General features: G+C 36.7%; 1 protein-coding gene across 1 annotated transcript; it reads right to left on the reverse strand.

Annotated features, from left to right (window-relative positions):
* Positions 1–7,526: 7,526 nt before the first annotated feature.
* Positions 7,527–7,954, reverse strand: LOC112862531 (peptidyl-prolyl cis-trans isomerase NIMA-interacting 4). Its single transcript, XM_086705949.1, has one exon. It carries the CDS (start codon positions 7,934–7,936, stop codon positions 7,541–7,543), a length of 396 nt encoding a protein of 131 aa, XP_086562075.1. The 5' UTR covers positions 7,937–7,954; the 3' UTR covers positions 7,527–7,540.
* Positions 7,955–15,845: the final 7,891 nt, after the last annotated feature.

A 15,845-nucleotide genomic window follows, 5' to 3' on the forward strand; every position in this document is an offset into this window, starting at 1 on the left:
TTACCAGGTTTATTGTGTCTACACAGATTTCCAGAGATACATACAAGGTGGTCTCCTTGAAGTCCCTCCAGTCTGAGCACTCTCCCCCAACCACCCTCATGTAAATGTCCTAATAACTATTCTTTAACCTTCACCCCTGTCTTCAATTTTGTCTTCTGCACTATCCATGGATGAGGACCAAGAGTTTTGAAATCCATTTCCCACTATCTCTTTGCATGGTTTTTTTTTTTTCTTTTTTTAATGTGTGTTTATTTTGAGAGAGAGAGAGAGAGAGAGAGAGAGAGCAAGGGCTGGGGAGGGGCAGAGAGAGGAGAGAATCCCAAACAGGCTCCATATTCAGCACAGAGCCCGATGTGGAGCTCAGTCTCACAACTGTGAGATCATGACCTGAGCCAAAATCAAGAGTCAGATGCTCAACCAACTGAGCCACCCAGGCACCTCTTTTTGCATGGGGTTCTCATCTTACTTGGCTCCCTTTGGTTATGAGGATATCTGGCACCTATATTCATGAAGGCTTAACAGAGACAGACTAAAATAGTTCCACTTTAATGTTCTGTTGCATTGGCCATGTAATTAGATAAAGAGTTCCATATTTTGTCAGTTAATATGACATTTGTTATGACTTACAGGAAACAATACAAAATAGCTTCAACAGTAAAGGGAATATATTTGCTTAGTTAAATGGAAAGTCAAGAGCTAGAACAGGTTTTAGGTGTCATAAACTTTGACTCAAAAACTTAATGATAGCATCAATAATTTAGTTTCCATTATTGTCTTCTGCCTTTGGTGGTATCTGCCATTGCTCTAGAACAGTGTTTCTCAACCTTTTCGTTATATTGCTCCCTTAAGGAGCCTTTTAAGATTTTTTTTCTCAATGCCCCCCCTAAGTCTTAATACCACAGGTATTGTGCATATCTGTTTATATACTGTATGTGTATTTTATGCTTTATACATAGAAAGTATGATTTTTTTTCCTCTCCCCAATTTTCATCCCCTCAGAGGAGATATCACCCCCATTGAGAATATAGGCTCTAGCAGTTTCATTTTTCATATGACATACATACTCCAGTACAATGGCAGAGAGTGTCTTTTTTGGGAGCTATTTCAGACGAGCAGGGAACTTTCTTTTACTAAAAGCCCTTGGCAGCTGTACCCTTGAATGAGCAATAGGACATAGGAAGTTTGAGGTTGCAAATATCTTGTATAACTTATATTGAAGACTCGTGGGATCATAGGCTTTGAGAAGTAGGAGCTCCCAAGCAGAAGAAAAATCTGGACTCCCACGAGGAGCAAAGCAGGGAATGGTTGTTTGCTTTGCAACCAACAATTGTTCATTATTCATCTGTCTATTCAGGTTGAGCTGTATACCTAGAAAGTGCTATACTTACTGCCTATCCTAGAACCAAACTAGCCCAACCTGATCAAACGTTATTCTTTCCAGGAAGTTCAGAAATAGTTTTCTGGTGTACTGTATTCAAAACTGCAGTACACAGAGGATAGCCAACTCCTTAGCAGTTCAGTGACACTGCTGGAGAGCAGCTCCCCAAATTCATGCATTTCTCAAATATCTGAGTTTATTCCATATTTTCTGCTCCCCACATCTTCATCCTAAGTCTTTTGCAGGCAATGGAGCTGCTGTTCTAGGCGTTCACAATGTGGATGGTGAAGATAGGCCTTTGAGAGGGGAGTAGAGGCAGGTGCAGCTCCAGAGCATTCTCTGACATTACATATAACTGACATTTCTGTTTGCAGATAACTCATATTTTATTTTTTACTCCCTCAGCTGAGCTAGCTGCAAGGCAGCTGCTTTGATGGTGCCTGTGTGTCCTGCAGATAAAATCTCCATTGTTTTTGAAATATTTGATGTGAAAACGTTCAACTGGTTTCAAAATTCATTCATATTATCACGAGAAATTTGAACATCACATTTGCATTTAAAAGGGAAGAACTGTTAGAGTCTTAAATATTTCAACTGTTGCAAATTTTAAAATGGTTCTGAAAGTATTTAAACACTTTTTTCATTTCTTTTTGTGAGCGAAGTTTCTCTTTGATCATGACTATCAAGAGTTTAAAGAGAACATCCTTAAAGGCCTTGATCAGGAAGTGATAGTAGGCATTTTAAGCAGAAAATCTTATATTAAAAAAATTATGTTTATGAAGGAAAGCTTACTGAAAATTCCTATTAAACTTTTGAAAAATATACTTGATATTTATTTTTATTATTATTACTTTTGTTTATTTATTTTTGAGAGAGACACAGACAGGATGTGAGTGAGTTAGGGGCAGAGAGAGAGGGAGACACAGAATCTGAAGCAGGCTCCAGACTCTGAGCTGTCAGCACAGAGCCCAACGCGGGGCTTGAACTCATGAGCTGTGAGATCATGACCTGAGCAGAAGTCGGACGCTTCACTGACTGAGCCACCCAGGCGCCCCTATACTTGATATTTATATAAGTTCAGTGTTTAACATGGTCTCTGTTTTGTGTTTATTTTTCAAAATTACATACTATGAGAAAAGCAATTGTGTATTTTTTATTAAGGCCCAAATAGATACCTCCAGATCCTTGACAGTTCATTTCAGAGTATCTTACCATGTTATTCTCTCCCTGTCCCATGACATGAAAAAGTTTAAGAAGCATAAGGTTAGGGGCTGTTGCAGTAGTCAAGGAAAGAATTAATAGTGGTTTGAACAATATAGATAGTGGCCTTAGGGGTCATAGATAAATGGATAGATTTGAGAGATACTGGGGAAATGGAACTGGTAGAATTAGTGATTGGATGTGGAGAAAGGAAGTAAAGAAAAGGGCAATGTGAAGAATTGCCAAATTTCTCACTTGTGCAACTTGGATAGGAAGGGTGCTATTTACAGAAGCAGAGAAAGATTGGAACAAGGTTGGGGGAGAAAAAAATAAAGAAATCAGTTTAGACATGTTGAGTAGAGGGACTTGAGAGACTTCCAGGTGTAATTATCAAACAGTCTTAGGGAAAAACACGGCATTAGGGAAATAGATACAGGCCTGCTGACAATAAGTCCTGGAAATGAATTAGGTCACGTAGGGAAGATGTGCAAAGTAATAAAGGATAGGACTTAAAACAGAGCCTTAAGAAATAAAATATTTAAAGCATGAGTGGAGGCAGAAGAATTGTTAAAGAAATTTGTGGAAAACTAAAAATGTTGATGTGGAAACCAAGGTAAAAGGCTGTTTCAGTGTTGAATACTTCCAAGAAGTTAAACATAAGGTATACACATGTGGGTGGGTAAGGTTCCTTACAGTATAGACTTGAGCCCGAGGAGAGGAGGAGGCTAGGTCAGGAGCTGAAGGCAGACTGCTCACTCATATCACTACATTCTGGTGAAGGTAATATTGTCAAAGGAAGAGGTTGGAATATATTTCCTTTACCAGCTTGTTATCTCGAGTTAGAACTTATAAATATAAGGCCTGTCGTATGTGAGCCTTCATTTGTATTCTTGCCCTGGACTCCATAAATGGTAGGGGAAGGTCTGTTTTTTTATGTTAGATTTCTATTCCTATATACTAGTGGTCTATAGGTAAGCTGTTCTCAACCTGGATTTGCAATTTCCCCATTTTCCCACGGATGTGTCAGCTCAGTCACCACCCTAGAAGTAACGATGTTAGCCTTCCTTCAGCAACTTTCCCCTTCACTTTCTATCCATTACTCAATTTTATTTTTTTTCTAACCCTTTACCTATCTGACATTATTTTATTTAATTATTTGCTGTCTTGTTTATTTTCTGTCCTCCCACCCCTCCCCACCCCTGCCTTTGGTTGTTAGTTCCACTGGGACAGGTATTATAAGTGATTGTGCTCAGCAGTTTGTCGGGATTTACAACAGTACCTGAGCTGTACCAGGCACTTAGTAATTTTCTAAAATGTAAATGAGTATCTTTATCACTAAGTAAATACTGTTTAATTTATTTCAGGTATAAGGAATGGGTTAACCAAGTATTTTTTATAATCATTGAGATAAGATTTAATAAATTGCATATCAAGTGTTTATCATACAGATTTCTTAAGTATTTGAGAGTTTTGAAATGCTTTGTTCTCCGGGTCAATTTAAATCTTTCTCTAACCTTAAAATTACTGATTTTTAACATATTTCTCTTTCTAGAATTTGCAAGGATAAACTTTAGTTCCTCTTCCCAAACACACATTATTATTTAATGCACTTAAATTGCTTATTGAAATTTATTAATAAGGTGTTATTGTGGTGCTAATAATTGCTTTCAGCAATAATTGGTATTTAACTAAAATAGATGTAAAATTAGGGATGCCTGGCTGGCTCAGTCAGTAGAGCATGTGACTCTTGATCTCAGGGTCCTGAGTTCAAGCCCATGTTGGGCCCTAAGTAGGGCTTACTTTAAAAAAATAAAAGAGATGTAAAATCAGACAGAATGGTCGGATTTTTATTTTCTAAGCTTCTGAGGCAAGCTTAAAACTCATGATATACTTCATCCGTTTTTAAAAGCAAAAACTTAATCAGATAAGAACATACTTCAGAAATAAAAATAATCTTCATAGAAATAATGTTCACTACACAAGTGCATTCATTAAATGTTTTATTTCACAGACTAATGTGTCAAATCAGTGTTCTTAGATGGTCTTTCTCAGAAGAAATTCCAGAAGCAATTTGGCTTCATTTACGGGAATAAATAAGAGTGTTTTATTTCACACAGCCTCAGGGAATCACAAATTAAAACTTTCCACTAAAATGGATGCCATCTACTATTCATTATTTTAACAAACAAACCACTCCACTCTGCTGAAGTTGCAATCAGGGTAAGGGACACATAGTGCTGGAAACCTGCAAGGCTGAGAGGGCCTACTTTGCATTCTTATTTGCAAGCAGCCCATTTCACGTCTTTCTCTGAGTTCCCCAGCACCCCACAGAGCTACTCTCAGTGGTGCAAAGCTCCATTAAGTAAATAGAGGCTCTGTATTTAGAAGCCATCTCTGGGAGTTCAAAGTGTTGAGAGGGAAATTGGTACTATCAAGATTAAGGCATTAATGAAAAGTTCTGTTAAATTTCTGTTGGGATGCTAACTAATCTTCTAAAAATTGTCAATCAATTCAATTGTGTAATGCACTTAAACTTTAACACATGGTACAGAGAAAAAACAAAACAAACAAACAAAAAAAAAAACAGGATTTTTCAGTTATGCCCAGAGGCTTTCTGAAAGTTAAGGGAAATAGTCTAAACAAAAATCACCTCCAAATGGTGTTTTAGTTTGATCTTCAATATTCACTTGTTTTATCACATTTGATAAGTTTGGGAAATCAATATTTAAAGCTCAGAAATTTGAAGAAATATTGGAAGTATTAGAAGAATTCAGGAAATGGAATTATGACAATTATTCTTTAACTGGAATCTCCTACTTGTAGCGCAGAAGACAATTTTAGCCTGGATTATTAAACTCATGCTGATAGCTTTAGCTTGAAATGTTAAACAGTAGCATAATTGTTTAATATTTGAAGCCTGCCTACCTACACTGTCAGTATTGAACTAAATAAGTAACACTGTAAGTTATAGTATATTCCTATTAATATTAAAACATTTTGTTTGTGTCTTATGAATCATATCAAAGTTGTTAAATATTAAAATGTCAATCCAGATCTTAATGTATAGGAAACTGTATGTAAAAGTGTATATAGCACAGTGCTTAGAGAACATGTGGTGTTCAGAAATGTTAATGTGAATGTAATACTAGATAGAGGAACAAAAGTAGATGACATGATGTGACAACAAAAGTTAGCCACAGCCTAAAGATCTGTCAGTGAGTGTCACTCCTGGAGAATCTGATTGGGTAGGTCTAAAATGTGGCTGAGGCAGCCTTAGTTTCTATTTCACAGACTTGTCAGAGTGAGAACTGTTAAGGTCACACGTAAGACAGCAGCATGCATTTTAACAAATAATTTTCATAATTCATTTTGAAGAACTAAAAATTGTAACATTTTAATCTTGGGCCTATTTTTCTATTTAAGAGAAGAAAGTTGATGTTAGTGATTCTGTTCTGATTTGTAATACATTTGGTTTGGACACAGTTGGAGACTGTTTCTAGTAGCGTCTATGGAACAATTCACCTTGATTACAGCACATTGATCTTTGCTGTAATCTTTGGTTTTATACATTCAGTAACTCACTTTTATTGGTTCACTCATAGGATGATTATGCTTTAGATTCCTGCTTGTCAAAACCATTAGTGACCATATGAATTAAAAAGCCAATACTATATACTAGTTCTTTGCAGTGAAGGGCTGGAGAAAGGGAGCCTAGTTAAAGCAGGAGACCATTATACTAGAGTAGATTAACAAAAGGAGGCTTTAAAGGGGTGGCGTATCAATGCAGGTTTGATGAACTCACTTTTGTCCTATAAAATCATTTTGTCAACATTCTCTGAACACTTTTGAAAAGACAATAACTAGCTTTGTAACCATAGGAAGACATCTTATTGCAGTGGACCAGTTGAGGTTCTTTGTAAAATCACCAAAATCTATTTACCTGAAAGCTTAGAGCCAGATTAGTAGTCCTATCTTCTGTTGAGCTATTGAATTAGATTCCACTACTAGTTCTAGCTGCTAGACAATCAGGTTCTGGGCTTTTGCCTATTAAGCTATCAGATGATCAAATTGCTTCTGGGTATATTGGAGTCCCTTAAGAAAAATGATTAATTATAGCCTTATTTGTTTGCAGGATGTTTTTTGAATAGGGCCTTCTCCAGAAAAGTATGGAACCTTTTCTATTTATTTATTTGATGAGATAATTATACATTAGGATTGTATCATCATGATTTTCCTAATAGTATTTTCTTTCTTATCATTTACTATGAATTTAGGGCCAATTATGCTTAAAACTTGGGGATGGATGGTGTGGTAAGATTCTTTGGTTTCAGGGAGAAGAAATTAGAGTTGGAATTTAGGCAGAGTAAAATATTTTAAGGAGCACAAGGTCAATCATTAAGAATGAATCTTCAAGGATGTTTAGGAATGTAAATGTTTATGTTTAGGAATGTCGTACTGTAACGAGTGCATCAAATGTAATATTGTTATACTGATGGCGATTAGGTAGAAGTTGGTAATTTGGGGAGGATGAAGAATATTATCATTCAGTTTATGTTAGGGTTTTAAATCTCTAAATTTTTTAACTTTCCTGGTAAATAGGAAATGGCAATGTCCTTGAGAAATAGCAATGTCTTAAGGTGAGTATGTCATTATTCTCATCCAAACTGGATTCACAGCCTAAAGGGAAATTTCATTCTGATATCAAAAGAAGCAATTCTTGATCAATCTAAATGAGAGTAAATTTTACACCTCCCCATATCCAGACAATTAAAAAGTTTATAAATATAAGGTATCTTCCTTAAAAGAAAAACAGTAGCATATATGAATTGACATATGGTGTTTATTAAACTTATAAAAATGGAGTTGTCTTTGGTTTCAATTTCATATAATATTGCTTACCTTAACTTTCTTGCCCAGAATTGATTTCTTTTTCTTTTTTTTTTTTCAGTCTTGCGTACAATTTTATTTTCTCCCTTCAACCATAATAATATGATATCCAAATTTTGTCTTAACCGGAGGGTCTGTAAACACAGGCTTATCCAGCCCACTTATGGGCAAGGCAAATGCTGCTTCCTGAAATGGTCCCACCATGGTACCTCTGGTCATCCAACCCAAGTCACCCCCTTGCCTGGCTTTATCTTCACTATACTGTATGGCCACTTCATTGAATCTCATTCCAGACTTCAACTTTTCCATGACTTCCATGATTTTCCCATGTTTTTCACACAGAATGTGTCCGACCTTTACTGCACTGCCACTACCTTTGGGATCCTGAGCCTTCTTGTCAGAACTGTCACTCCCAAAGGCTGCTCTCCCTTTCCCCCCTTTCCCGGAATGGCTTTTTCCCTTGGGCGGCATCTTCGAATCTTGGGGCTGTACTCGATTTCTGCTTTTTCTAAAGGACTCATTATCAACTTTAATAAACCTCAGATTGATCCCCTTTGGAAAACAAAGAATACCTTACTTCCTGTGTCTCTAGCTTAATTTACAAAAAACAAAACAAAAAACCAAACATATATCAGAATTGATAATTCACCTCTAATTGAAGAATATTGAACTGACATATACAATATTTCTGGGGGCGCCTGGGTGCCTCAGTCCGTTAAGTGTCCCACTCTTGGTTTTGGCTCAGGTCATGATCTCAGGTTTAGGAATTCGAGCCCCAAATTGTGCTTGGTGCTGATGGTGTGGAGCCTGCTTGGGATTTTCTGTCTCCCTCTCTCTCTGCCTCTCTCTCTTATTCTCAAAAATAAATAAGTAAACTTAAAAAGTTTTTTGAAAGCAAAATTTAGCTGTAGGACTGTATGTAATAAGATGTGAAATCTGGGTTAAAGATTTAGTCTTGAAATGCCATTAGATTCTGAGAAAGAATGTGGGAGATTTAGGATATGCAGAGAATAAGAAGTTAAATGACTGCACTTCTTTCGAGATGCTTTTTTATTTTAGATTTTTAGTTGACTTTATAATTGTGTTTATATTAGGAGAAATTGTTAGTGTTTAATCTGTCATCTTTATTTTTGGCATTCTATGGCTAAATGGAGTATATAACTATTTGTTAGAAAAAAAGTCCTATGTGAGAACCATCCCCTCATAGCTAGGTTGTCAAGAGTGAACTTTCAAAAATAAATTTCAGAGCTCAGTGCAAGTGGGCTGCTTTGGCTATGTGTGCTGTTCTGGTGTATCTGTTCCTGGATAGCTCGGTCTTAAATTCATTTATCCACTCTTCCATCAAGCAGCAGTGATTTACTGAGGGTGGACAGTAGTAGGCTGTTTAGCATGGTGCTATGAAGTTACAGTTTTATTTTATTATCGTCTCTTTTTACTCTAGAGGCTTTTCCGTTCACATACCAATTGCCGTTTCTTGCCTTTTGTAGCAGACACTATGAGTGCCACACTCATATCCTTTCAGATTCTCTTAGTATTTCCAGGCATGCCCGCTTGATTTTTAAGGGCCAGCAAATACATCTTTGTTGGGGGCTAACTTTGGGCTACCAAAACTCAGTTTGTCTACATGTTTGTGCAGGCTGAAAGTATGTGAGAAGTAGTATTCCTTAGGCGATGGCCCTTAACCCAGTGACTTATGGTTATAGAGGTATAAATACCAGGCTCCTCACCCCTTTACTGGAATAATTACAGAGCTTCCCTGTGGTGTCCATTGTGGTAGTTGGCTTAAATAATGCACCCTGTAATAGCTGCCTTTACATTTCTGTATTTTCATTTCCCTGTCAAGGTCACTATTTCAAGTAAACAATGTGTATTCAGTCCTTGTCTCAGAATATGCCTTTAGGGGAAACCTAACATAGAACTTGGTATTCTGTAAACAATACAGATAAAATCTTGGTTGTAGCCATAAAAGTCTACGAAATACAAATAGTAGGTATGATTTTTGTTACTTTCTCAGACCTGAAAACTTATATACCCCAACATATGACTGGCAGAATCTTACTGGGTATAGTTAATTGTAATTTCACATTCATGTAAATTCTGTATTGGGTTCACCAAATGAAGGGTGTCTGGGTGGCTCAGTTGATTAAGCATCAAACTCTTTTTTTTTTTTTTTAATTTTTTTTTTCAACGTTTATTTATTTTTGGGACAGAGAGAGACAGAGCATGAACGGGGGAGGGGCAGAGAGAGAGGGAGACAGAATCGGAAACAGGCTCCAGGCTCTGAGCCATCAGCCCAGAGCCCAACGCGGGGCTCGAACCCACGGACTGCGAGATCGTGACCTGGCTGAAGTCGGACGCTTAACCGACTGCGCCACCCAGGCGCCCCAAGCATCAAACTCTTGATCTCAGCTCAGGTCTTGATCTCAGGGTGGTGAGTTCAAGCTCCATGTTGGGATTCTACACTGGGCATGAAGCCTATTTAAAAAAAAGACAAAGAGTGAATGGATTCACCAAATGATATGCCAAATTGTTCTCTTTTAATTAATGAAAGTAACTGGGCAGAGTGGTTACATATTCTGTTTTTTAATTGAACAAAACACATTGAATGTCCACTGTATGCCAGGTACTATTCTAGGCTTTGGTGATATAGCAATTAATAAGACTATTGATTACTTAGTCTTAACTCTTTCTTAGTCACCCTTTTATGGAAGCTTAAAGTTGAGCTTATTTTGTTGTTTTCAGCTATATTGACATACTATTCTTGCAAATCTTAATACTCGTTAATAGTATATTATTGGTTTTACTCAATGTGTTTAATACTTTTCCCTGTTACTAGCATTGCAAGACTCAAAAGTTGTATTATATTTCCTCTGTCGTGCTTTTCCATCTTGATTGCAGCTTACTGATTTTGCATATCTGGTAGTTGTAGTTCTCCTTAATCAGTTTTTTTTTTTTTTTTTCCTCTTCAGTTTCAGTCATTCTCTTTAAAGAATGACTTCATTATTGTAGAATTTGTTTCAAGGTCTACTTTATTATTCCCATAATGTTTCACAGCAATTAGCATTTTTCAATGTTCTCATATTTGGTTCAGCCAGATTTACTCTTAAGATTTTTGAAGCTTTTGATTAAGTATAAAGATTCTCAAAACTGAGTACATTTTTGATTAAGTAAATAAGTGGTCCAAAACACAAGTAATTCTTAATACTATGCAGATAGCATATAGCAGTTTGAGATAAGTGCCACATTTAGCTTTTCACATTGTAACAATATTCAGCTTAATTTTAAAATATTAATTTAAAAATTCCTTAGAAATGCATAAAATTTTTATAAATGGTTATTGCTTTCCTGTCGCATGTCAGGATAAACATCAATTGAAAGCTGTGGTTTTTTTTCCAAGTGCATGCATTGATTGGAGTGTTCACTTGAAATTTGCACCCAGCTGAACCTTGAGAAAATAGCAGGAAGTTTATATACGTAGAGTCTGTTATTTAAAGGTTTTTACTCATATCATATGTGTGTTCCTTTGAAAAAACCAATTGTTTATTAGTCATTCTCTGCCTTCCATATTTTTTCGCATAGAAATGATTCTTAACACTATGTAGTTGGCTTTTTACTTGTCTACCCAACGTTCGCTTCCCTTTCTTTTGGCATTAGCATCTTGGTTTTCCCTTAGAGAATGACCCCTATCTGTACGTGGGTTTCAGGTGAGGTTGACTGCTCTCCCCTGCTTCAGTGGTGGGAAAACCATCTAGTTGTGGCCACAAAGTGTAGTACCTTCCTTTGGTCACAGTGATTGGTTCAGGAGTAGATATGTAAACCAAATCAGGCCAATCAGAGCCAATAGAGTGACTAAAACTATGGGAAAGAGGCATTCTCTTTTTACTAGGGTTGCTAGACTGGTAGTCTGTATACCCAGAGCTACTACCAGCTGACCTTATGACCATTTGGGAAGACCTTATTTGAGAATAAAGCCTGTAATGGGAATTGGAGCATGGATGGGAAGAGACAGGATCCTAATGACAATGCCTGAACATCTTGGCTGGAGATCTACCTCTGAACTCTTACTTACATGAACCATTAACTTTCAGCTTTCTACCAATACTCTCCTACCACTCCTTCACAATTTGCATTTTTTCTTACTTGCAACTGTGGGTTTCCTAATACTTACTATATACACTATATGAAACCATTGTTCTCCCTCCCCAACAAGACTGTTGTGACCAAAACACCAAATAGATAGACTTCTATTTTAAAAAGCTTTTGGCTCTTGGGATATATGCTTGAGGGTTAAACTTTCTTTTTGGTGAAGCTTTCTTTTCTATGATGCTGAAACCATAGTTAGATGCTTAGAGGAGAGCAGAGCCATTGAAACTGAGTATGAGCTAAATCTGCAGTCGTAAAGAAGGCCTATTGTCCTTAGGGACAATACTGGTTACTCAAAAATGTATACCAAGTTCCTGCTATTTTAGGCATGGGAATAGAGCAGCGAGCAATAGAGATAAAAATCTGAACTCTTGGAGCTGACATTCTTGTGTTGTTCCAGAAGACTTGGTACCCAGAACTGGAGCCATTTCTGGGGCAGATGGCACTCAGGAAGACTTCATGCCTCTGCCAGTGGTTTCCCACTGTACTTAAGTCCAGAGGCCTTAACACAGAGTAGTACTGCAAAGGTCTGGCCCATGTTCACTTGTCTAAAACCTTATCCAAGAACTTCCACTCCCTTTTTCATGCTGCTACAGGCAAACAAGCTCTCTTCCCTTCTTTGAACATTCATCTCTCTCACAAATATTCACATCTTCTGCTCTCCATCTTGTCCATCTCTATCCCTGACACTTCACACGGTCACAGCTTAAATGACACTTCTTCAGAGAGACATTCTCTCCCCACCCAGTCTAAAGTGGACCTCCTTAATATTGGATCTCTTTTGTCATAATGAATTTAATATATATGTATATGTATTTCTATATATTTCTTTTTTAGTGTTTATTTACTACCTCTCCCACCAATGTAAGCTTTGTGAGGTCAGAGACTGTATTTGTTTTGTTCACCACTGGATTGCAATAGTGCCTAGCACATTGTAGGGACTTAAATATATTGTATAACTGTGTGGCTTGACCTCAGCCTCTTTAGATGTAGCTTCTACTGTCTTAACCCTTTTTTCAGCCTCATGCTTTCCAAGTCAAGGACCCTTTGTAGCCCTCTTCTTTAAGCTGCCTATCCTAGAGGTAATTCTGGTACAGCAGTCACCATCTATTTATGTTATAGTCTGGGCCACAGGCACCAACTGGGAGAGTGACCACAGAAACCTGATGAGATAACTTGAACCAAAACAGAAACTCTGCCCTTTCAACTAGAGCTTTTCAGAGCCGGAATTGAAAGGGGCAGGGTAATCCCAGAAACCCAATGGTGATTATGGGAGCACTGAATCCCAAACTGACTGTGGGCTAAAGAGACTCAGGCAACAATGTGGAAGCCAGTGAGGAGACTGGGAATATGGGCAAGTGTGTCAGCTTGTAAGCTTGTTTGTTTGGAGTGTGATGTTTGTGTGAGTTGGGAGTGGTATAGTGGACAGCTGTAACTTTTTGCATACTGACTGCCTGACACACACAAAATGTCTGGATAACCAGGCAAAGTAGACCCTCCAGGTGGGAGAATCAATATAACCTGAGGTGCTGGGGGGTGCTGGGGGGAATTGGAGGCAGTGGAAATGAGATGAGCTGACATACTGCTCTTGCCTATTCCCATTCCATACTGGTTCTTTGTTGGTTTTGGATGAGGTATAAACAGATCCAGTCAGCCTGCTCTGGTCCCTTTTAGACTTCAGACTTTCTTAGAGCCAAGATGTTAATTTTTCTCCCTTATGTTTTATTATGAAAGTTTTCAAATGTTCAGCAAACTTGAAAATATTTTACTGTGAAATTCGAATATTTTCCACCTAGATTCTAACAGTAACATTTTTATTTTGCTTGTTTTATTACAAGCATCTATTTAGCCCTTTATCCACCTACTAATACATCTTAATTTTTGATATATTCATTGGTGAAAGTAATCGTAGACATTGATATATTTTCCTTTAAGTGCTTCAGCATTCATATCATTAGCAAGAGTTCAATATTTTTTACAATTTTTTCTTTTGAGGTAAATTTTATATATAAAAAATGCACAAATCTTTAGTATCCATTTGCTGGCTTTTGACAAGTGAATACCCTTATATAATTCAAACCCTATCAAGTTGTAAAACATTGTCATCATCCCTGTAAATTCCCTTATACCCTCTACCAGTCAATTCCTGCCCTGACCCTTGGAGGCCAGGGCTGGCTGTTCTGTTTTGTTTTTTTGTTTTGTTGTTTTTCCCTATCATATTTTGAAGACATCAGCTTATACTGGTTAGGGTCGTTAATGAACCCTTAAATAATCTTTGTATAGTATCTGTTCTTCTCATGATTCAAATAAAAACTCTACTTCTAAAATGAAAAATCAACCAAAACTTGAAAGAAAGAACTTGGTACAGTGTCTTCTTCATAATGGATTTCCCTGGTTAGGGCCTAGTGTTGTGTTATCTAACTCACATTTCCACAGGGTGCACCAGATACAGAATAAAAGTAGGATCAGGGTCACAAGTTCACTTTAACAAAAACAAAACAAACAGTATTTCTGTGGTATTACCTCTTCTCTATTTTCCCCCCACTACCTAGGTCACTCCAAGGTCATTCTGGCCTCTTCTTACCAGTGCTTTGAAGAAGTCTCCATGCATGTTGTATATAATCTTGCTGAATTGACCAAAATCATAGCTCTGTGAACACTAGGTTTTTACCCTTACTTGGGTTAAACTGGTACTCCTAAAGTCTCTGCTAACCTAAAGATGTATTTCCCAGGAGCATGCTTGGCCTTTTTAAGAATAGACCTTCAGTGGCCAAATCCCACTTGTTTTCTAGATATGTATACTCAGACACGTCTGAATTTTCTGTGGGTTCATAGCTTAGCTTCATCCTTGGTGTCTGTTGCTATAATTACAGATGACATTTTTGAAAACTAAACCACTGATAAGGACCACACCTTTATTCTAGCTGTTACTCCAATACAGTGGAAAGAACTTTTTGTTTTATGTTGGCCTTTAGCTTTCATACATTCCTTTTCATATATTAAAGTGAAGATTTTAATACATTAAACATTAACACATGCAGACTACCTTCTGTACCTTGAATTTGGACTCTTTTACACCATCTTCTCATCAATGATTTAGAAACAGTGCAGCCAAAAATTTAGCTTCACCTATCTTCTTGGCTGTACCCAAGTAGCAGTGTTTGTTTAATTCTTTGATATCCTATATTTTATCCTTATTTGAAAAATGAATTCACAATAGAAAAATGAATGAGCTGGTTAAGAAACTAGGGCCTAAATATCTTAATACATTTAGGACAAAGACTAAAATCATTGAATGAGTTGAAAGGACTGACTTGTCAATCTCAGCCAAAGGTTTGTTAGATTTGAAGGGATTTGTATGTTGAGGTATATTTTTTAAAAAAGAAAGAACATATGTGGGACACTTTAGAAATACACCACCAAAGATTGAGTTTAAAAGGTAAGCATAGCATTTTTTAGCTCTTTAAGAAGAAAACCCAATGTTAAAATGGTTTATCATAATGTAATTTTCCTATTTATCAAAATTAATAATGAAAACATACTATCTGATTATTTATCCAGTGTGGATTTATCCCAATACACTATAATATCCCTAGGCTTTTTTTTCTCCTTCTTTTAAGTACTCTTTCATGAGAACCTAGAAAAATGACTAGCATTTACATGGGTTCAATAAATGTGTTGAAAGAATTAACAAATTTGTGTGAATATTCCTATAGAAAAGCTACAGGGCTATTAGGTTGAAAGATATGCACATTTAAAATATTGATAGGTGCAGCCAAATTGCTCTCCAAGGGGCATAAATTCCATTCTTGGGGTAGTAGGAAAATCTAAAAAGGATGTAGATTTATTATTCTCATGTGGAGAAATTAATATGCTTAAAAAATCCTGTATTGTTGTTTAAAATGTTCAGGTAGAGAAGTATGTTGTATTGAGAAACTTTTAAAATTTTGAAGTTGTTGCTTATAGGTTGGTAGTGTGGTTATGCAGAGGTAACAAAAAACTGAAACTTGCATGTGTAGATGTTGGCCAGGTGTAGTGTAGGAAATGTATTTTAGATAGAGGGAAGAGCAAGTGCAAATACATGATATACAAACAAATATCCAAATATTCAACAATTGAGATGAGATTAAGTATATACATCCATAACTTGAATGATAATGTGGAGAAATTTATAAATGAGGTGGTTCTGTAGGTATTGACACTAAAGGATACTTTTTAATTTAAGGAGAAACACAGG

This window comes from Puma concolor, chromosome B2 (genome assembly GCF_028749965.1).
Source record: "Puma concolor isolate L17-30 chromosome B2, mPumCon1.1.hap2, whole genome shotgun sequence".
Classification (NCBI taxonomy): domain Eukaryota; kingdom Metazoa; phylum Chordata; class Mammalia; order Carnivora; family Felidae; genus Puma; species Puma concolor.

Bases quoted from the DNA above. Each gene is read 5' to 3' on its own strand.
- LOC112862531 (XM_086705949.1), bottom strand. From the start codon at position 7,936: ATGCCGCCCAAGGGAAAAAGCCATTCCGGGAAAGGGGGGAAAGGGAGA.